The sequence below is a fragment of the Pogona vitticeps genome, chromosome 3, assembly GCF_051106095.1.
Source record: "Pogona vitticeps strain Pit_001003342236 chromosome 3, PviZW2.1, whole genome shotgun sequence".
Lineage (NCBI taxonomy): Eukaryota > Metazoa > Chordata > Lepidosauria > Squamata > Agamidae > Pogona > Pogona vitticeps.
Window position 1 is genome coordinate 248,110,357 of NC_135785.1, and position 23,866 is coordinate 248,134,222.

The 23,866-nt window shown below is 39.9% G+C and overlaps 1 protein-coding gene across 1 annotated transcript; it reads left to right on the forward strand.

Annotated features, from left to right (window-relative positions):
* The first annotated feature begins 11,998 nt into the window (after positions 1–11,998).
* Positions 11,999–22,311, forward strand: LOC110089075 (collagenase 3). The gene is made up of 10 exons (XM_020811853.3): positions 11,999–13,373; positions 14,083–14,324; positions 15,746–15,894; positions 16,000–16,125; positions 16,664–16,825; positions 17,147–17,264; positions 18,232–18,365; positions 18,698–18,857; positions 19,648–19,751; positions 21,185–22,311. Exons 1-10 carry the CDS (start codon positions 13,209–13,211, stop codon positions 21,283–21,285), a joined length of 1,461 nt encoding a protein of 486 aa, XP_020667512.3. The 5' UTR covers positions 11,999–13,208; the 3' UTR covers positions 21,286–22,311.
* Positions 22,312–23,866: the final 1,555 nt, after the last annotated feature.

Genomic DNA, 23,866 nt, shown 5'->3' on the forward strand with positions numbered 1-23,866 from the left:
TGTAATAGTTCTAAGTTGTTTGAAGTTAACCCAGTTGGAGACTTATGTTCTATCAATAAACCTTACTGATTTTGATAAATTTTGTCTTCTGTCATGAAACAAAATATGGATAAAGGGCTCCCATTAAGACCTGCGTTAGCTGGTGGAGGTCACAATGGCACCCCATTATTATTATAACCCGTGCAACCTCTGAAATCCATAATGGATTTTGAATTCAGTCCAAGGAGTGTGGGAAATGTTTGCTAAGCTTTCTAACCATGACCCCTTAATTATACTTAAGTCTGGGGGATTTAATCCACGAAGGCTTAATTTAGGGAAATGTGGTTAAACTTGTGGCTGAAAAGCACCAGCCTTCATTCTCCCACATCTCAGGGAATGATATTAAACACCTCAGTAGCTATCAGTCGCAGTCATAAACCAACAGGGAAGGAAAAGACAGAGGGGAAAATATGAATCGATACAAAGACTGCCTGATCTTGTTTTTCTTTTCAAAACAGTTCCACCAAAGTTGTGAAGAAACAGACCTTTGGACCCCTCTTGGCCAAAATGGTCAACCCTGACTATCAATGGCTCTCAGCATTCTTGTCTAGGCCTATCTGGAGATCCTGGGAATTGAATCTGGAATCTTCTGTATGCAGACTGTATGCCTGCAACGTAACACATGATCTCAAATTAGTTATCTGAAGATTCTTGCCGTTCTTTTGGCCCACTCTTCATCGTTGAAGGAATAACATAGCTATCAGGGTCAACAATATCATTCTGTGGAAGCTGCTGTCCTGACTGGACACACCATTGTTTTTGTGGGTTTATGTAAAGTGTTGTCTCAAAATAAGCTGCTGCCAAAGACAATGAATTATTTTACAGCAATTAATCTCGTCTACCTTTATAATAACAAACCAATATTACCAGGTTTGTTGTCCTTCTACATTTTACCCACATACCACATTCTGTCTGGAACACTCGTGGATGGAAGCAAAGAACCTCAACAGTTTTCAAAACAAATTGGATACCATGACCCTTCTGTGATGGGGTGAGAAGAGTATCTTCCAGATGCACCCACACAGTAGATTTAGGTATGGACATTAACTGACTTTTAAAAGAAAAAGCTTCTGTAAATGTTCCTTGCATGAAATCCAACTTCTTTATTGCCACAATGGTGAACTGAGGGACAAGTGATGCTTACACATTATTAACAGTCATCTTGTTGGCATTTTAAAATTAAATATTACACAGAGAGCGTAAGAAAGTCAAACTGCTTCCATAGTGCCCTTTGTCCTACAACACATGGACGGGAGAGCACTATGTCTCCCTACCCTTATTTTCACATCCAAATTGCTCTTGCAACAGCAGCTGGCATTAGAAAAAGTCTGCCATGTTTGTTAGCCCATTGGGCCTCCCCTGAGGCAACTAGAAGAGCTCATTAATTCGAATCTTCTAAAAATCCAAGCCCTTTCCATCTCATATGTGAAAATAATTGTGAATTTTGATATGCTCTTCAAAAATGAAATAAAACAAAATTCTCTCTATTTCTACCAGGAAAAGCCCACTCTTTCCAGCATGGAGAGGACGCAGTCGGTACTTCTCTACCATATGATTGTTAAGGATAAGAAGGTTCTCGGGTGGCAACCCTCATTCAACACTAATGGAAAATGTCCGGAAATTTCAGCAGGTCCAAAATGCAGCAGCCCCATTGCTAACTGGGGCTGGTTACAGGGAACACATAACCCCTTGTTATAACAGCTCCATTGGTCTTTGAAGAACACGTAAGTGTCATTGATCAGTAAACCTTGGAATGAAAATAAATACAACTGTGTGAAATAGGTGTATATATTCATACACTTAAATGCTTCCAAACTCACCTTTTCTATTTTTATATGTCATCAAAATAATATGCAGTACCTGTTTTTTTTTTTGTTTTTTTTTGTTTAAAATGATTCATATTGTGGCTCAGACAGAATGGGCGAAGGGAGAAAATAATTAGTAATACAAATTACTGCAGGCCATAACATGATTAAAATTGGCAAAGGGACGGTTCTTCCTATTCACTGTGGGTGCAAGATGCAAAGCAGAAATAAAATCTTATGTTATGCTTTTGTAGCCAAGTTCAGGTGCTAACTTTTTTTTATCTTTTTTTTTAAAAATCAGTATTTCAGTCAGGTGTTAAAGTACATCAGTATTAGAAATAGGAGAGAGAGAAATGGTGTATAATTTGGTCCACCCATGTGCCAGCAATGCTGGGAAATATGAAATGCAATGTAATTATAATAATGATGATCTGCTGCCATCTTGATTCTGACCTATGGTCACTATTGTCAGGGTTTTCTAGCTATGAAGTATTCAGAAGTGGTTTACCATTCCCTTCTTCTGGGGGCATTACAGACTGCTGCAGCTTGCCCAAGGTTACATAGGCTGGATGTTCTCCCAAGAGGCTCAGTGGGGAGTCAAAGTCCTGACCTCTGCTCCATAGCCAGGTACTCAACTTGCTGAGCTACCCAGCTAGCTCAGTACAGGATTAGTCCCTGGTGATAACCAGTAGATACAGAAATACTGTATAACTCTATGTTTGCTCCTTATGTGATGTTCTCTCTGCATTACAAGATGGGATCTCAGCAACAAGCAGTAACAACTAGTTGATGTGAAAACTGGGGGATATTGGAAAATTTTAAAGGCAAAAAAAGAGAGAGACCTACATCTAACTAGTATAGACTAATTAAATAAATTGGAACTTGATAAGTTAAATGAATGGGAACTTGGTAAGTCAGCAGCCCTTCTGCAAATTCAGTTGATTCATAGGTCTATTGTAGCAGGAATTAACGAGTGGATTTAGGTTGGGAAATCTGCACTTGCCAAAGAGAATACTAGCATTCAAAAGATGATCTTGGGTGGACGGGGGTTGTGTGCATGCATGCATGGATACCTTCAGGATATAATTCAGAACCAGCAGTGGAAAACCCAGTATGAATCACTGGGAAGTGACAATGTGAAAAAAGATATAGAGAGATCACATTTTTTTTCTCCCTCAGGAGAGCATTAGAACAAAGTTTCAGGTATGATTTGACTTTCTAGGGTTGACAGGACAAGACAAGAGGAATGACTTAAAGTAGAGCTGTAAGTTGTTCCAAAAATGTTCATGGCAGACATTGCTTTGTACAACGGCCTTTTCAGATCAGGACTGGTAACATGGAATCCTAGGGCATCATAAGTACAAAACCAAGGATCATGTTATTTTTGACTCCTGCAGTGATGGGTTAGAAACAATAATGGTCACTCCAACTAGAAGCTCTGTAGGCATTTTCTTTGGTTTCTCCATTGTGAAACATGAAAACATGAAACATGCTAAAGTAAGTTGCAACTAGAGTAGGCCCATTTGAATCAAATGGAGGAGTTGGACCATAAAATCCACACTGATTTAATGGGCCTACTCTAGAGGAACTTGCTACACTAAGCAGAAGGTTTCAGCCAGTACTTGTAAAATGTTTTATTGTGGGAGGTGATCTGCTTTGTAATCATAAATAATTATTCATTATTACTAGTGAGAGTGAGGATGAATGACTTTGGAAATGAAGGTCCTTAGTACACATGTGGACAAATGCTCACGGCTTAGCTTTGTCCAGTCAACAAAAAGGAGGGAAACAATGCCTCCTGCAAACAGTAAATTTTGCATTATTAATCTTTTTCCTTCCTTCTTTCTTTTTATTTTCTCTCAAAATTATTCTCATAGGCTCTTCATTAATAATTTGATTCTTGTTTGATTCCTCTGCGTATGGATTGTTACCATATTTTGTACAGTCTAAGATTGTTCATTTATCATTTCTCTTGGTTTCTATGTTTAGGTTTAACTGTGTTCTCTTTCATTGCTTTTTAATATTCAGAGTTTGGGTAGAAGGAGTACTGGTTTTTAAAATATGTCAGCTGCTTTTAAGTAATTGAAACCTGTTGTTGTTGTTGTTTAGTCGTTTAGTCGTGTCCGACTCTTCGTGACCCCATGGACCAGAGCACGCCAGGCCCTCCTGTCTTCCACTGCCTCCCGGAGTTGGGTCAAATTCATGTTGGTCACTTCGATGACACTGTCGAACCACCTTGTCTTCTGTTGTCCCCTTCTCCTCTTGCCCTCACACCTATTGTAACAAGCACTAAGGGTCTTGTGTTTTCTTGTCTTGTCATTCTAAGAGACATATGTCCCATAACAGTTGTTTTTTAAGGATGTTTTATACTGGACAATTCATTTCCAGTATATAGGTTGCTGTTTTATTTCATGAAAAATGATACCTTGAATGTAATGATGTAGTACACCCAGGACTGGGAGAGTTGATAACTGTTCTGATGACCACCAATGTCATTTGCTCTCCCAAACTCTCCTGTCCCATCAGAGCTTAGCTAAAATCCTCTAAATCAGTGGTCCCTAACCTTGGGCCTCCAGATGTTATTGGACTTCAACTCCCAGAAATCCTGGCCAGCAGAGGTGGTGGTGAAGGCTTCTGGGAGTTGTAGTCCAAGAACATCTGGAGGCCCAAGGCTGGGGACCACTGCTCTAAATAGTTAAGGGTGGGGGCATGGATCTTCCCAGCAACAACATATTGATGCGAGTTCTCCCTCTTGTATATTGGGGTGGTTTGGGCTTCGGTGGACCATTAAGTCCCATTAGCTTTACAAAATACCTACTCTACATGAGGTGGAAACTGGGAGAACTGGTTTGTGAATATAGGTCAACTCACCTGCCTGCATTTTCGGATGCCTCTTGGGGGCATTGCAATGGGGGAGTGTCACGCTGACTGACTGCCTTTATAAATTTAGCTCTGCATCACTGCCTGAACAAAATGCCTTGTGTCATCACATGTGCTGCAAGAGATAAGTGATGCCCACACAATGTGATACAAATTGCATACTAAGGTCAAATACATCCTTTACCATTCAGATGTGTTGCATATTGTGGTCTGTGGTAGGATTAGGCTGAACATAAATTATTAGATTTTCTTTCTTTATCTTATCTTTTTCTGGGAGTTGGGAAGTGTGGTTAATAGCATCAGTGCTCAGAACATGTTTACACTCCATTTTTCTAGTACTTAAGAAAAAGAATGCTTAAAACCTCTTTGCCCATGTACCACAGTAGAGCAAATTAATTAAAGGCTCACACGGTGTGCCATCATCCCAATTTTGACTGACAGTGATCCTTTCCAGGGTTTCCTAGGTAGAGAGTACTCAGAAGTGTTTTACCATTCCCTTCTTCTGGGGTCATCCTGGGATTGTGCAGCTTGCCCAAGGCTACACAGGTTGGCTCTTCTTGAGTAGACCAGTGGGGAAATAAATATTCAACCTCCGTCTCCACAGCCAGGTATCTAAATCACTGAGCTATCCAGTCAGCCCCTGAACCTTTACAATCTTGGTTTACCAAGAAATGTAAGGAGCATAGATGCTGCATTTCATGATGTAAATACTACAAAGACAAACATTTTCCACTGAAGATAAGCTATACGGATAAAGGAAGCAGGTGGAAGGTTAAAGGATGTGGGCTATCTACTCAGCTCTTAAGCATGTGGTGCAGTAAATATAGCCATTTGCAAGAAAGATGTTAAAAACTCTTGTCTAGGAATTCTCCAAATACAGTTTTAAAAAAAACAACCCATGTTTGTTTATTTTCCTTTTTCTTTTGCCAAATACTGTAAACATTGATGCAGCATGACATTTCGTTACACATGATGCTGTGGTTAGTGTGCCCGGATCTCTCCTTGTACATCTTTTGCAATACAAATCTATCCCAGATTTCCTTTACACTATGGTTAGCCAGTCTTTGTCCTTTCCTGCATCTTTGCATCATAGCAATCTTCTTTGATGTGCTGACTAGTCTCATTTTGTTTCATTTTGTTTTGTGTCCATGCAAGCCATGTCAATCATTAGCATCTATTTGCTTGCCAAGGGCCCTTGGATACATGCTGTTGCTGTAAGGTAACAGTGCTAAACAAGTGGACATAGCTCTTAATGAATCATGTAGGATTATTATTGGCTGCCTGACACCTAGTCCCATTGAACTGTTTACTTTTTATATTGCTATTATTTCAGGAAAGGAAAGGAAAATATCTTGGATCAGCCAGGTTATCACTTGACGTTACTGTGACACCACTTTTTTTTTTTTTGCAACAGTAGATGAACACAGATAGGTACCCTTCTAAAGCACCTGTTTCTTAAAAGAGCCTTCTCTCCCTGTAGACCAGTCTTGCACACTTTTGCCTTGTGGCTTTTAAGGTACAGGATTGACAACTTCCCTGGCATTAAAAACTCATTTATTATTATTTATCTAATTTATTTTAAATAGTTTTACCCCACTTTTCTTCTTGAAGCACCTAAGGTGTCTATTAGTCTCTGGTAGACTGGCATATTTCTCTTACACTGATATCAAAGACATTCATTGTACTCAATTATTTTTGCTGAAAAGGAGATGATCGTCACTAAGCAATAGGAAGCATGGACTTCAGAGTTTGGATGTAAGCACATAACAGATAATTATGTTACTTCTAACACGCTTCCTTTTGCTTACACAGCATGGTGTTCTTGTCATTACCTTTTTTTCCATATAGTTTACTCCTTTACTTAATTGGTAAAATTCATCCTTGGAGATACTTTGAGGGGCTCCCTCATTGACCTTTTATTCCTTTTTCTTATTCCTTGGATGGATTTTCCCCACCACAATATAATAATAATCAGGAAGAAAGTAATTCAGATAATCACCTTTGCTTGTATCCCTGCATTGAGCAGGGGATTGGACTTGATGGCCTTGTAGGCCCCTTCCAACTTCATTTTTCTATAATTTCTCTGATTTCATGAGTTCCCTCAAAAGATCATGGATATATTTTTTGAAAAGTAGCTTTCCAAGCTTTGTAGACTTCTATGCCTTCCAGCTTCCTGGAAGACACTCAGCAAATATGCTGTTTCTCATTTTTACTTCAGTTTCAGCAAAGGGGCAAATACCCCCTCCATCAAACCCTTCTGGAATGTTCACAACTCATTTCTTGTCTAGCCCCAAATCTCAGTTTTAAGATTATTTATAGAGCCTTGTGGTGAAAACATTTGTGCACAAACCTGGCGAGGAACTACTGAAAACAGATCAAATGTGAAGTATATATAGCATTATATTCTCAAGAAAGTCTCCCTGGGGGAAAATGCAATTATCGATGTAGGTGGTGTGTGTGCCACTTAGAATAAGTCAAAATTCAACACACATGTTTTGTTTTTTAAATTCTTTCTTGGTTCTGTTTGTTTCATTGTCTGTAATCAGCAGCACTAACAGAGACATGCTAACTTTTCTCTCACTGTCCCTTTTACGTGAAAAAAAGTTGCTTATTCATCCTTCTTCCAGAAAATTCCCTCGTTCTTTGGGAGAATTCCCATCACCTGACTTCATGCATGCCCACATTTCCAAAGTTACATAAGTAATCTATTTATACAGCCTTTGCAAACTTCCAGCCATGCACAATGGCCAAATGTCAGGTTATTTCATTCAACCATAGTAACAATAAACTAAAAGTGCTAGCTGTACCCCTCGGCAGAGTCAGGCAGTCACCTCAGTTGGCAGATGCTGGGTGATGCAGAGGGGGGTAATGGTTAGCAATATGGCTGCCTGTAGACTGCAGCCCTCAGGTATGACAGAGGAAGCTGTCCCATCATCAATTCTAAAAATAAGATTCACCTGCCATTCTTGCCAGCTCTCAGTGCTAGAGGGGGCATCTTACCTTTCACTTCAGGCAGCAAACATCTCTTCTCCTTAGCACAACAATACACCCACAACAAGACACACTAATCACCCATCTACATAAAAAGACAAAAGCCTATCTCACAGCCATAAATACTGCACTCCAAAGCCAATCTACACCAGAGCACAGAGTGCTGTCCTCTGAAGATGCCAGCCAGAGAGACTGGCGAAACGTTAGGAAGAACAACCTTCAGAACATGGTCAAAGAGCCCGAAAAACCCACAACAACCATTAGATCCCAGCTGTGAACGCCTTCATGAATACAGTAAACATTCTTGAGTTTGAGGTTTGCTAGGACTATGAAGACAAGGGCTGAAATCTCCATTTAGTCATGGAAACTGACTGCGAGAGTGGAACTGGTAAAACGATTCCTTAAATATCTCACTTACTTTGAAAGCCCTATTAGGGTCCCTATAAGTCAGTTCTGACTTGACAGCATCTAACAACAAATGACATTTGTGAATTATCTTACCATGCTACTATGCCATGTTGAACACGCTCTATCTCACCTAATTTTGGAAGTTGTGCAGGTTTGGGCCTGGTTAATATTTGGACCAGAGACCACTAGGGCAAATGGTGGACATAGCTTAGAGGTGCCTGGGAATCTTGTTAGAATCTGGCTGAAGAGAACCTGCTAGATCTTGGCAAAAATCTCAGATAGGCCAAATTAAAATCCTGAGGGTCCAAACTGGGATGCAGGTTCTTTGGCTTAAGTGATTTTTAGATCATATTGTGTTAACCAAGGCTTGCAGCTGGGCCACTGACTTAAATCAACATTTCAGTGAAGAGAGTTCAGAAACCACAAAAAAACATGGTAATTTGAGGTTTAGGTTTTGTTTTGTTTTTGCTAAGACAGTGATATTAGGAAAGGCAGATTTGTATGACTGCTGGTGGAAGCTTATCCAGGCTTTACCAAATTATCTCTGTGTAGATTGCATTAATAGCAGGAGACCTAGGCTCAAAAAACTGAGCAGCTTGAAGCCTGACCAAGCTCCCTGGTCAGGCACAATTAATAGGACAAGAATATATATATATTGTCCCTCCTGCAGCCACATATTAAACCCAAACAATATAGACCATTTCTTTCTTCTGGGTGCAGATTTACAGATCTTTACAAATACAGTATGTAGGAAGGACTCCCTATAATCCAAAGACTCTGTTGAAATCAGTTTGCTCTAGACAATCTAATGGTTCAAGGGATATCTACTGTATAAAAATGCTGTATTTTGTTCTCCCTCATATTTTACAACCACTACACAATTACACAGAAGTAAGCTGAGAAAAAACAAGTGGAGGGGAAAGAAGAGATCAAAGTGATCCTGCAGGGCTTTGATCCCTGCTTTCCCCCTCCACTTGCTAAGCCTTAGCAAAAGGAAAGCAGGGATCAAAGCGCTGCAGGATGCTTTGATCCTTGCTTTCCCCTCTGCTTACTAAGTCACGTGGGGCTTAGCAGGTGGAGGGGGAAAGGATCAAAGTAATCCCATGGCTGTATAAGGGGAAAGCAATCAAAACGATCATGCAGTCGCAGGATTGATTTGATCCCTTTTCCCCTCCTTTTGCTAAGCCCCGCGGAGCTTAGCATGAAGGGAGAAAGCAGGGATCAAAGCACTGCAGGATTGCTTTGATCCCTGCTTTCTCCCTTTGTGCTAAGCTCCCTTGCATTCCCCCTACACTTGCTAAGCCCTACTTAGATTTCTTAAATTTGGGTTAGAAAAGTGGGAGGCGTCTTATACATGGGGGCACCTTACACACAGAAAAATACGGTGATTATTTGTTGTACACTTTTTAAATTACATTTTGTATATTTTAACCATAATATGTTTTATGAACTGCCTGTACACTTTTTAAATTGCATTTTGTATATCTTAACCACATAATGTATCTTATGAACTGACTGTACATCTTTAAACTGCATTTTGATATTTTAGCCACATAATATGTTTTATGAATTGGTTGTATATTTTTAAACTGCATTTTGTATATTTTAGCCATAAATATCTTGTATGAGCTAGTCACCTGACTGTAATAAATAAATTCTTTCCTTCCTTCCTGGGTGCAGTCATGTGATAAAACATAAGTATACATCTTGGCAGGGATGTTGCACAGCTCTATGTAGGCCCTGCATTCTTTCAACATCATGGAAAGGAGGCGACGTAGAGTAATAAAACAGTATACAAAGATTGAGACGACAGATAGAAATTAGCACTCCTTCTGAAACTGCCAGCTGACCCAATGACTCTCTATTGGTCTGTTACAAACAGAATGTGCTACAGGTGAATGTAGGGTAAAGAATAAACAGCAATGAATATGACTCAAGTGAATTCATGGGCCGGTACGGAGGAAATGAGCACACAATCAATGGGTCTGTTAATGTCCCATGGCATTCAAATGCCTCCCCTCCAGGTACATAGGGAAAGTCCTAGTTAATCTACAGCATCACAGTTTCATAGGCAATTTCCCTGCCCAGCTGCCACACCCAGAGATAGGTGGAACAAAAAAAAAACCCCAATGAGCAATTCTGCCCACCTTCAATTATTTTCGCTCCTTGGCACCATTTGCTATAATACAGCCATTATCTAAAGAACTGATTGAACTTTAACCAGCAGTATTTCCTGTCTGACTATGGTTTTGTCAACAGTCTGGATGCCCTGTAAGCAGCAAAACACTGAGCTATTGAATAGACACATTAAAAATAGTGGGCACAGTCAGGAAATCATTAAAACTGATGTAATGTATACAGAACAACAGATGCATAATGGAGGTGCAGCCTTATGATGGGACAGGAAAAACTCAACATTTGAGCATCATTTTAGAATGGGGGAACTTGAAATTTTACCAATTCGTTGGTATCAAAGAGTTTTATTTTCAGCTTTTACAGTATTTTCATGCCCTTTTAAAAATAGTTTTCACCAGTGATGTGCATTGTCTTCAGGTAAAAACAAAAAAGGAAGTGTCTATAAAAATAACTGAATCAGCAGTATTTATGTATGTCCAAGGTGACCATGGCATGAAGCAAGGAGCCTACAGTCATTGCTGGGGCAGAGTAGCACACCCATGTGTCTCTTATGTAAACCTGGCATTCATGGATGGCGATTATAAATAGAGGAAGAAGAGGAAAATCAGAAAGATGAAGGCAGGTACAATGCTCTTTACTTTAGAAATGAACTCTCCTTGTCTTTCCAGTTGCATTGATTAAGTAAGTGCTGTAGTTACAGCTCCCCTAGTTTCAAATCCAGGGAATAGGAAAAATGGGGACAGAGGGAATAGACAAACACAGTATAAAGAACAGTAGGGCTCCCCTCTGTTGCCCTTTTAAGAAGTAATCAAAGAGGATTGTGTCCACTGCCCTTTTAAAGTCCCTCCCTTCCTCCCTTCCCAGTGACAGCCTTTCTGTCTAATTGCACCATTCAGTCTATAATCTTATCTTTATCCTACCTGCACCATTCAGTCTATCATCTGACCTTGTTGCTTGCATTTTCCTATTCTCAGGAAGGGATTCTTCATGGAGGATCAGATATGGACAAATATTGTCATGGATCTTGGCAAGGTTTCAGCTGGAAAAAGTTACAGCCAAGATGGTTATTGTCATGAATGCGATATTGTGAGAAGCTGACTGCTATGCTTTTTCCAGCCAGAAAAAAAAAATCCAAGCCCCCCAAACAAACAACCAAAAAACAGAAAAGACATTAAATGAATGAATGAATGAATGAATGAATGAATGAATGAATAACAGTGGCTATTTCAAATCTCGTAACTCTGTTAAGTCTCTTCTTTAAAAAAATCACTTGCTATCCTAAAAAACATTATCCACTAAAATTTTCACTATTCCCTCTCACCACAAAATTAAGAAAAGAATATCCTGCTAAAATTTTCTGAATGATGCCACTGTATATGGCAGCATCACTCTGGTACATTATGGGAAATTTAAAACAGTCACTCATTACCACCCTCACTGTCACCAAGGTTTAGTTTATTGGCCAAAATCCTATTGAAGATGCCCATGAACATTACTCCATTAGCCTTAATTTCAGCTGTTAATTAATGAGATATTAAGAAACTGATGTAGGCATTTGTAGTTGCACACCAAATGAGTGACTCAGCACACAACATCAGATGCCTACACTGACTTCTTAAGTCACAGCAATTCATAGCTGAAACTTACTATAATGAACTCATGCTGGTGTAATTTTTCAGTTGGACTCTGACCATTTCATTTTATACAGAACCTATATGATGCTCTTCTCTTTTTACATAGGGACTAGAGATGGTCAGAAACTGGTCAACCGGAGTTTTGTGCTGGTTTGTTTATCAACTGATAAATGTTCAGCTCTTCGAAGCCTTGCTTCCTCCAGTGGCTGCTGACTTGGAGGCAGCAGCTGTCCTGGGTGGTGCCTCTGACTGGGCACCCACTGGACGAGGCACGGTTTTGAAGTGCCAAACACCTGTTCAGCCGATAAACAAACCGGCATGAATTGCCAAACTGACAGTTCATGCCCATCTCTAATTAGGACAGCTAACAGCGATGAACACACATAATATAATCTACAGGCATCAGTAACATGAATATTGGATTCCCAATGTGATGTAGTGGAGAGAAGGGCAGACTAGAACTCAGAAAACCTGGGTTCAAATCCCATGGCAATTCACTAGGGAGGTGGGAGCTGGTAAAACCACTCCTTAAATACGTCACTTACCTTGAAGGCTGTTCCGACTTGACAGCATCTAACAACAGCATAGATACTACGTCACATAACACCCCAGAATAAATTGCCTGCCTGAACAACAAGGCGTTCTTCAAGTGGCAAAACACAATCAAAGACAGCTATAAACCTGCCACTTTGGGGAAGCATCCCAAAGTTTCAGTGTGGCCAATGACAAGTCTCTTTCTGTTCTCCTGATCCAACATTTTCCCCACTGTACCTGGGACACAGAGAAGATAATCTCTATCAGATCTTAGGATAGGCTGCTGCAAACAGAAGCAAGCCCCATGGACATAGGTGGAGTTCAAAAAAAGAGGATAACACAGTCAGTCCCATATATTTCCACTTTCCAGATGCCTCAACACATTTATTTTTGTCTATGTGGATGTGTGTGTGTGGGGGGGGTTGGTACTTTTGACAGAGTTCATACTATCTGGGCCTCAGCAGACGTACACAATAAAAGAGAGGAAATTATTATTTCAAGGGAGAAACAAAAGTAGGCCAAGTAAGTTATTGCAACATAATCGAAAATGCTCCGTTCCCTCTGGTCTGTCTTTCCCACAACACCTGGGAATATGCTGAGGCCATCTTTCTGAGCCACTGGTGTGACACTCGACTCCCAAACAAAACAAACCTCCTTGGTGGAAAGGTGGGGAGGAAGAGCACTGTAAGCATGTTTATTTTACAATCACTCGGAAGTGGCAATTTGTCTCTCAGAGATCATGAGTCACTGGGGCAGCTCTATAAAAGTCAAACCGTGTTAGATGTTAAACTACCAGAATTCTTTGGATCAAGCCAACAGAATGCATCCACTTTCTGCAGCTGCCTTTCTCCTGCTGCTTGACCTCTCCTGGTGCTTCAGGCTGCCACTCTCGTCAGAAGAAAAAGACAGTGATGAGTTCACAGAGCAAGATTTACAGTTTGCGCAGGTACCGTCTAGACTTCTTTTCACGCATTCTTGCTCTGCTGCTTCTCTCTCCTTCTCTCCCTCCTCAGTTGTCTTTTATACAAAATGCTTACCATGGAGAGCGGCAGGTGGTACAGCCATGTTAGCTTGTCCGAACGACAAGCTGTGCTGTGGAATTGTAAAGACTAATGTGTTTGCTGTGAGCTTTCAGAGACTGCAGCTCGCCTCATCAGGCGCATACAGGCTTCCATGTGATGAACTGGGTTGCAATCCACGAAGGTTTAGGTCAAATAAAACTAATTAGTCTTTCAGATGATATGGCCATTTTATCAAAACCTGTATTGTAAGAAAAGAAAGCATAGACTTATTTTTTTTATGTTATAGAATAATTATGTACCGCCAAGTCAGTTCTAACTTATGGCAATCCTTTCCAGGGTTTCTGAAGAATAGTTTACTATTCCCTTCTTCTGTGTTTGCCCAAGGCCACACAGACTGGCTCTTCTTACAGGAGACACAGTGGGGAATTGAACTCCCAACCTCTGGCTCCATAGCCAGATACTTCAACCACTGAGCTATCCAGCCAGTTCTCCTTTTACTTATATTGCTCTATATAACAATGATAATGAAAGAAGGCAATAATAGCAATGCAATAAAAGTATATTGGTGCATCTGTAGCAATAATTAATTAATAAACTATGGTGCTATCCCAAATTCTTCTTCTCTCTTTTCAGCGTTATTTGAAGACTCATTACAATCTCCAGCACAACCCTGCTGGCCTATTGAGGAAATCAGGTAATACGTTTTCCTCCAAACTTCGAGAGATGCAAGAGTTTTTTGGACTGGAAGTGACAGGCCAGCTTGATGAAGAAACGTACGAGATCATGCAACAGCCACGATGCGGTGTTCCTGATGTCGGCGAGTACAACTTTTTCCCCCGGAAGCTGAAATGGTCCCACAATAATTTAACATACAGGTTAGAAACCGGCGAATGTCGAACATTTTTCTTCTGAGCAATTCCAGTACTATACCTATGAAATAAAGCTTTTTAAACAGCACTAGGCTGGTGCCTTCAGAATTATGTCTCTGCCAGTAAATCAAGAAGATAAAAGGAAATGCCCTAGACTGCAACAGACCACTGATCAATATAACTCTTAATCCTGCCCATAGCTTGGAAAAATTATTTTGTGGACTACAGCTATCAGAATCCCTCTGCCACTAGAAACAATTGCCATGCTGGCTGGCAGATTTTGAGATTTGTAGTCCAAAAGGTAACTTTTCTGCTTTGATGTATTCAGTTTACACATACACCAGAAACACTGGCTTCTGATCCTCTTTAAGAAGAAGTCTACAAATTCTGCCCTTAGCAAGTATTTAGAATCAATGGTCCCTCATGGGTGAAAGATGTCTGTTCACATGTGCTTTTCCTCAGCTCCATATCTTGCATTCCAGCATGCTAGATTTTGTCACTGTCAGTGGAAGGTAAACACAGGTTTAAGTTGTAACTCTAAAGGCTAACATACGTAAAGAAATTCTGTTCTCAGAGGTCCACTGCAAAGCATAGGTCAGCTGCTGGGTTACAACCCCTTCTCTAAAGCACTTATTTTTTACAGCAGGATTAGAGACTTAGCCTATGTGTTGTGCATATACACCATGAAGACAAATTATTTTAATTGTGTGATTGCTGTGATCTGAATCCACAGCATGGAATAAGGTCTTAAAAGCTTTTATGTCATGTATTGTTATCTCTAGTACTTCAAAGGTCATGAGGCTTTGAATGAAAATCATCTGTACTGTATAATTTGATTTATACATACTTTTAAAATGTGAAAGAGCAACCAGACCAGGACAATGTATGAGATTAGATGCTGGCTGCAGCCAATCAAACTTAGAAGGAAATTGAGGTTTTAAATATCTAGTTCAACCATCAGTATCCTTTGGCAAAGTTATAGAATATCCTGTATTGTTAATAGAGGAGGAATGTTACACACTTAGATATCTAGATATTTGAAAGAAATTCCACATATACATGTTTAGGAGCATATCCCCTGTTTAACTATATCAAGAGGCCTTGGGCAACTTTAACTGTATGTAAATTTTGTCTTTTGTAGCACCTCCAAAAAGAATATCAGTTTATAGTCCTACAGCGCATGCACACACACACACACACACACACACACACACACACACACACACACACACACACACACACACACACACACACACACACACACACACACACACACACACACACACTTAACTTTCCTAGCAAGAAAAGTGCATATGTTTGTATTCTTGTACGTATTTGCTAAAATAGCAGTGGAGGGAGGTGTCTCACAGGAGTGTTTTGAGAGATTTTTTTGAGCCTGAAAAGAACCAATTGATTTTGTTTGGTAGGATTGTGAATTACACGCCTGATCTGAAAAAATCTGAAGTGGACAGAGCATTCAAGAAGGCTTTCAAGGTCTGGTCTGATGTGACACCACTGAACTTTACTAGGATTCGTGATGGTGTTGCTGACATCATGATCTCCTTCGGAAGGAAAGGTAACAAGACAGAAATGACTTAATGTCCATACTTGTACTATCTCATCATTTGGTTATCAGTTATGAACTATCATGTTACTTACAGTTGTTCTGAAATACTTTCAGAGCATGGTGATTTCTACCCCTTTGATGGACCCTCTGGACTCCTAGCTCATGCCTTCCCTCCTGGACCAAATACTGGAGGAGATGCTCATTTTGATGAGGATGAATTGTGGTCAACAGATTCCAAAGGTATCAGAAGTTCTAACATTTAATTTACCACCTTGATTGTGCCTGTGTCCAAACAACATTCAATGCAATGTCAACAATGTTTAACCCCTGAAATATTTCATAAATAGACTTTTCTTTTTCCTAATGATGGATGATCCATAAATGTTCATTACAGCAATTTCTCAAACAGTAAAATCAACAGATCGGTTGGATTATTTCCCGTTTAACCCTTGTTCATGTCACATTACATACCCACTTAAGTACACCAATGCTATTCATGTTAACTTGAAACAGTGTCTCGTTGAGCCCTACTCTCAAGTAGGTACAACAGACTGCAGCTTGAGCTTGACCAAATGCATATTATATTTTGTTTTTTCCATTAGTTGATTTCAGTGGCAGATACTATTTCTACTCTCTTGAAGTAAAGTAAATAGTGAATTCTATATCAATGTTTTTAACATGATCTGAAGTGGAGAGATTAAACAATGGGAGCAAGATCAAGCAGTAGATGTGATGAAAGTTTTACTGATTTCCTAATGCACAGCATGGTCTTCCTTAGGATATAATTTATTTCTTGTGGCTGCTCATGAGCTTGGCCATTCTTTGGGCCTTGAGCATTCCAGAGATCCAGGAGCCCTGATGTATCCAATTTATACCTACACGGGAAACACTGGCTTCCGGCTTCCATATGATGATGCACAAGGAATCCAGGAACTCTATGGTATGTTCAGATTTTGCTTCCTTTTCTTTTGGGTGCATAAGTTATAATGATGAAAATCATGGGAATAAATTCTTACCCAAGACTTTTGTTCTAACCTGAGAAATCCACTGATGATTGGAATTTGGTTTATGCCATCTCTGGCTTTCTATCTTTGAGGGGGCGAATAATCCAAAGTTTGACCCAGCAGCTTTTTTGGTCACTGATCAATTCCTCCACCCCTTTTCATGTAACATTGCACAGGGGCTCAATGCTATGCACACACAATTGTGGCCAACAATTAAAAATTGCACAACTATCACAACATGTCTTTTCCTGGCACAGGTGCAGGAGACCATGACCCTCATCCTGATCATCCCAAAACACCAGAGAAATGCAGTCCAGACTTGACACTTGATGCCATCACAGAACTTCGAGGAGAAATGATGATCTTCAAGGACAGGTGAGACCCAAGTGAAATATCAAGTGTCTGCTCAGTATTCATGAACTTCTGTGATGCGTGCATATATTAAAACAAAATCTCTGCTCAGACATTAGTCAACCCCATGTTATCAACATGTTTATAGAGGGTCACCTGCCCTGCCTCCTCTGTTGTTTTGTTCTTCATAGCTTCAGTGCTGGGAATGAAGAGGAAAATAGTCCTGCTTACATGTTGGCCCTATACACAAGCAAGAACCAAAATTTTCCAGGGTTCTTGCTGTTGTGTAGGGTTTACATGCAACCAGGAACTCTCTCATTTTCAAGTGCAGTGCTGTAACTGTGAATGACACAATTACAGAGGGATAAAATGTAGGTGTGCTTCTGTAAGCACATCCACAGTGACAAACTGAATAATGCTTAATAGGACTGAATTATACAACTGAATTGTTACATGACCTGAGATCCATCAATCCAAGTGCGCCTCACCAGACAAGTTTGTTCTCCATCATTTCATGGGTGAAATAAAGCCGTTTTAATATTGTAATTTATTGGTTTTTAACTGTAAAAATCTTTAAGCTGTCTTGGTTTTCTCCTTTATTGGGAAAAAAGGTGGGGTGTAAAGAAAAAGAAGGAAGGAAAGATGCTGAAAAGGCAAAAATAGAGGTTAAATAGAGAGAATGTTATAGTAGGTTCATTCTGATTCAAGAAAATAGTAAACCCTTTGGAAATAGTGACAAGATGTCTCAGAAGACAACACATCCACCTCCCATCTTTGCTGCCAGCTTTAGGACTAGAAAAAACTGGTGAACTGTCAAGACCTTAGAAGGTAGCAATAAATGTGTAAAGGTCCGTGTTTGGCTTACTGTGTCATAAAATACTTTGCAATTAAGAGCCCAGAGGGTTAATTTCTGGATTCCTTTAAAGAACTAATCAAGATCTTTCATTGATTGTTGGCATGTCACATCAATATATTCTTCCTCTTCTCACAGGTTCTTCTGGCGCCTCCATCCTCAGATGGTTGAAGCAGATTTGGTACAAATTAAGTCGTTCTGGCCACAAATTCCAAGCAAGATTGATGCCGCCTATGAACAGCCTGACAATGATCATGTGCTGCTTTTCAGAGGTAGGTTTCTGCAGAGCAGTGAAAAGAACCCAAACCCTGTTCGGTACATTGCCTGAAAGCTGTGTAACAAATCAACAGCGGACTTTTACATTTTCAGCAACTAGAACCTCAGCTTTTCTGAGTTTTGCTGTTGTTCTGTGGAACAACAGAAGGGTGCTTCTTTTGCAGAATGTTGTCCCTCTGCAGTAAAAACCATCCTCAGTGTTATCATACAGAAGCAGGACTGAAGCGGAGACATTATTATCTCTAAAGTCCTATTGCAATGGGCATGTAGGTAAAGCAGGATCCAAAACCAGGTCTAATTCTTGCATATTATCCCTATTTAAATACAGGGAGGAAATTCTGGGCTTTGAATGGCTATGACATTGTTGAGGGCTACCCTAAGAAAATTTATGAATTGGGTCTTCCAAGATCCGTGAAAGCAATAGATGCAGCTGTCCACATTCGTGACACCGGCAAAACTCTCTTTTTCACCGGAGACAAATACTGGAGGTATGTAAGCAATTCTTCTTATTTTGTTCTTGCTCCTAGATTCATGACTCATTCTCTTTCATTCTTCATTCCCACTCACCATCTATATATTGGACTGAAGAATTTCTGACCTATGAATTGGATGCAAATTTGACTGTGTTTAAAACAGAAATCCTGAAATCATGGACTTACTAACAAAGTCATTTTGACTTCAATGGGTCTACTTTAAATCTGGATCCAAACCATTCTTCTGGATACTCTGAACTCAGAAATATTGGGGGCAAAGGTTATTCAGACCTTATATTGACTCCATCACATCTTCTCATTCACTTATTCCTTAAGTCCTCAACAGTTGCATCTTACAGATGAACATTAGAGGTTACCAATGTGTCCATTCTTTTGTGAAGGGTTTGTTGTGCACCAAACAGTTGGCAGAACTCCCTTCTAAGATATTTATATCACTTGTTTTGTGGATATAACATATATTATGGAAATATATATATTTGTGTGTTTGTCCTTATACTGGTTGGTGTAGACATGTTGTGAATTCCTCTTCAGGTTACCTCGTGTGTGTTTCTGTTGAATCAAGGCTTTCCGTTCGTAGTATTAAAATACCATAGCTGGAAATGTACACATTTCTATTGTGGGTCCTTTATATTTTTACTTTGATCTTAATTTTCCTTAACTGGGGTTTCATTCTTTCTGCATTATACTACTGAATAATACTGCAATTGAATAATAATGCTTGAAACAGATTTGTGGCACATGAAACAACTAAACAGACATGTGTATGTTTTTCTTTCCAATGTAGCTATGACGAAAAGAGTCAAGTGATAGACAAAGAGTACCCTAGATTTATTGAGGATGATTTCCCAGGAATTGGATCCCAAGTAGATGCAGCCTATGAGAAAAATGGTATGTATTTATGTTAAGGGATGGTGCTTCCATTAATGGATGTGATTTTCATAGATTTCACTGATCCCTCTGCTGCTACAGCCCTATATTCAGCTTGTTCTTCAGTGGGCATAACGACATACCTGAGTAGATTAGAGCACTCAGTTATAGAGCCAGGGACCAAGAGTTCAAATCCCCACTGTGCCTTCCAGGAAAGGAGATCACTAGGATTACCCAGACTGTATGGGATTGCATGCCAGGACAGCTGTGAACAAACTGCATGTCCCCAGAATGCCATCAGAAAGAGCGGCTAGTAAACAACTTCCAAGTGCTGGTCATCTAAAAAACCCAGGAGTCATCACAGATCAGAACTGACTTGACAGCATAATATTATGATTAAGGGGCAGCGGTGGGAAGAAGAAATTGCTGAGAGTCATCTGCTTTTTTGTGCTGGGGTAGACATCACATAAGTGAGACTTTTTAAGGGTCGAACTAGGCCATTTGTTCTTCTGATAGGTCTGGGAAACTGATTCTTGGATGTTCCCACAAAAGGCCTACAGAACTTTTCAACAAAAAGACCTCCAGGGAAATTATTTCAGGCTTCCTAGTTTGGGAAATAACTGATCGAACATTAAGGAATATATACAAACTGAAGCAAGTTCAGAGGAGGGTAACAAGGATCATTAGGAGATTGGAAACCAAGCCCTATGAGAACAGACTGAAAGAACTTTGAGAAAAGAAGACTGAGGGGAGATATGATAACACTTTCCAAATATCTGAAAGGTAGTCATAAAGAATAGGGTCAGGATCTGTTCTTGATCATCCCAGAGCACAGGACATGTAATAATGGTCTCAAACTACAGGAAGCCAGATTTAGGCTGAATATCAGGAAAAAGTTCATAACTGTTAGAGCAGTATGACAATGGAACTAATTACCTTGGTAGATTGTGAGAGCACCAATGCTGGAGGCATTTTAAGGAAAATTAGATAACCATCTGGCAGATCTGCTTTAGTTTGATTCCTGCTTTGAGCAGGGGGTTGGACTCAATGACCTTATAGGCCACTTCCAACTCCATTCAGATTCAATAATAGTCCCTACAAATAGCAATTTGTATCATATGATGTGAATTCCAAGGAGACCCATGACCAAGCAGACATGCAAATTAGACCAGAATTTACCATCCAATGACCAATAAAAAACAAAGCACACTAAATAAAGATAAGAAAAAGGATGAACTATGGCAAGCAAACCTTTCACTACTTGAGGGAACATTTTTCCTAATTCTGCCCTAAGAATATATTTCTGTTTGTCCAGCATGTGATGTTCCTACAGGTAAAGAAATGTCAGGTTCCTAGTCATGGTGTCTTTAAAATCCACCAGAAATCATTTTAACCAAAAAAAATATATATTGTAGCAAAGAATTTGCCTAATTATGATGTCTTTTCTGCTGCAGGTTATATATATTTTTTCCACGGAGCGCTGCAGTTTGAATACAGCATGTGGGGCAAAAGAATCCTGCGGGTTTTGAACACCAACTCGATTTTCTGGTGCTGATTGCACTGGGCCAGGCTCTGAACTGCAGAAGAAGGCATCGCCGGATACAAATAATATTGTGGGTGCTGCATTTTCAGATTGTTTTAGAAAAAAATCTGAAGGTTGCGTCTGTGAACAATCCTTTTTTGGTAATGTTGTCATTGATTTTGTACTGTATATATGGAACTATATAAGGCTACCTATATCAGTCTGGAACTGAATTAAATTAAAAATGGATAGTTTCCCTTATCCATGGCCATTTTGTGAGGCATTACCTTATTCCTAAAAAGAATGAGGAAGGGGTACTCTTACTGCCTGGTGCTGATAAGAAACCTACGTTTGTAAGTAGCCTTTAAATATTGTCTTTTAATTGTTGTAAGCTGACTTGGGTCCTTTTAATTAAAAGGAAAAGGTTAGAGAAAAACATTTTAAATAAATAAATAATATTCCAGAGCAAACACTCAATAATTATAGAGCGAATAGTCAATTGAGCTGACTGGATAGCTCAGAGTAAGAGTTTGAGAGTCTAGTTCCCCATGGTGAATCCCACAAGAGCCAGCCTGTGTGGCCTTGGGCAAGCTGTAGCATTCCAATTTTTATTATTAATAGTCAATTAGTCCCTGGTGAAAGGAATTTAGCACCTTGCAGGGTGAAGTTCCAGACTGTACCCATGAAGGTACAGTTTCTATCTCCTTTTACAGCCTGGAGATAATACAGATTGTTTCAAATATCTAGAGAAATCTGGTGAACCTGTATCTCTCTTGGTGTTGAAGAACCACCTACCTCTGTCATATCTCACTGTTGGCCAGGGTGGCAGGGGTTATAAGAAACGAGATTCAGAAATAGAAGGCCAGATTCTTTCTAGAGTCTAGACCTATGTTACAGGTTTTTCTCTTTTTGTTGTCCTTACATGACAGGAATCCCAGTTAGCTATCCCATTTAGCTTTCTCTTTTCCTATCTGTATTACTCAGATTATATTTCTGGGACAAGAAATATTTTTACTGAGGTGCTAAAACCTTCTAAACAAAGCAAGCTTCAGAGTCCCCTAGAACTTGTCTTCAAGCTTAGACATTATAACATCTGAGGATTCAGGGATGAAGCAAGATGTCCAAGGTTGGTGGAGGGGAGCCCTGGCCAAATGTAATGGCCACTGTTCTTGAAGGCAGCTTGTTTTCAAGATGAAGCTTGTAGATTCAGTGAAATTCAGATGTCAAGTCCCAGTTTATACATGATACCTTTTAATCTATTTATTTTATTTAAAATATTTGTATGCAGCTCTTCGATCATGGATCCAAGAGCAAAATATACTCAAAATATAAAAACAATGGACCAAGCCAGATTGGACATGCCAGTTGAGAAAGGCACTGAATGCCCACTGGCATCTAAGACTTCATCACTGTCTGGAAACACAAGTAATACTTCTTAATTATAGATAACAAAATAAATAAATAACAGCCAGAAACCATCTGTGCACTGTATTTCTTTGGAAACTCAATGCAGTTGTCAACTCTTAGTGCCATGGAAGAAGGGAGCAGTGGTACCCGATGACTCTGATTTTGCAGGTGCAATGAATTCGCTGTGGGTCTTAATTTGAACTTTAGAGCAGTAGTTCTCAACCTTGGGTTACTCAGGTGTTTTTGGACTGCAACTCCCAGAAGCCTTCACCACCAGCTGTGCTGGCTGGGGTTTCTGGGAGTTGCAGTTTAAAAACACCTGAGTAACCCAAGGTTAAGAACCACTGCTTTAGAGGACCTATCCAAGCTGGAGAATCTATTCTGGCACTGTGGATCAGCACCTTGGCTAGCTCCTATAAAACTCAGACTAAAAGACAGAACAAGTTCAACATTCCCTTGAAATCAGTTTTATCAGCTTCCACCGTTGTTCACATTTGCTGCAAAACAGTCCTGACACTTGCTTTGTGTTGGTTAACTGATGAAAAAAAAAAAGGGTTTCTGATGAAAAAACAGATGAAACAAAGGCTAACTGATGAAAAAAAAAAACTCCTAGCTTCTGGGAATTTCCCTTGCTTGGCATGTCTTTGTGAATGGTAGTGAGCACAAGGGGATATCCTGAAGCCAAGGTTGGCTCATCACAGACTTTGTATTAACTTCAGAAGCCTTCTGTAGATGATAAAGATGCCTGTCAGAAGCAATCTGTCTGTTCCCCAGTGAATTGCTGAGTGTGAAAGTTGTGTGTGTTGGTGAAGGGGGAGAGAAGGGGGTGACAGACAGAAAGAGTAAAGGGGGCGGCATTTGGTGCCATGGAAGGTGACAGTGGCTTAGCTCCACTCACTATTCACCTTCAGGGCATCTGCTTCCAAAATGAGTCCCTAGCAGCCTACCCTGAATGGAATTCTGGTCTCAACAGGGGGGGAAAGTGTGTGCAGATCCCAACTCTAGTATGTTCAAATTTAAAAACTGAATTTAATCTGAAAACTGATGTAGTAATAATTCACCAGGTATTAACTGCAATCCACACTTTCTTGGGAGGAAGTCCCATTGAACTAAACCGGGCTCACATCTCCATAGGCATATGTTGGATACTACAGTGCTGTAAAGTACATGCATGGTTAAGATTAAGCAACCACACATATATACTGTA

What these genes read in the sequence shown, in the direction of transcription:
- LOC110089075 (XM_020811853.3), top strand. Translation starts at nt 13,209, where the DNA reads ATGTTAAACTACCAGAATTCTTTGGATCAAGCCAACAGAATGCATCCA. An exon ending in GATCTCCTTCGGAAGGAAAG is followed by an intron (nt 15,895 to 15,999) that starts GTAACAAGACAG and finishes AAATACTTTCAG; the next exon opens with AGCATGGTGATTTCTACCCC. An exon ending in AGGAATCCAGGAACTCTATG is followed by an intron (nt 16,826 to 17,146) that starts GTATGTTCAGAT and finishes TTCCTGGCACAG; the next exon opens with GTGCAGGAGACCATGACCCT.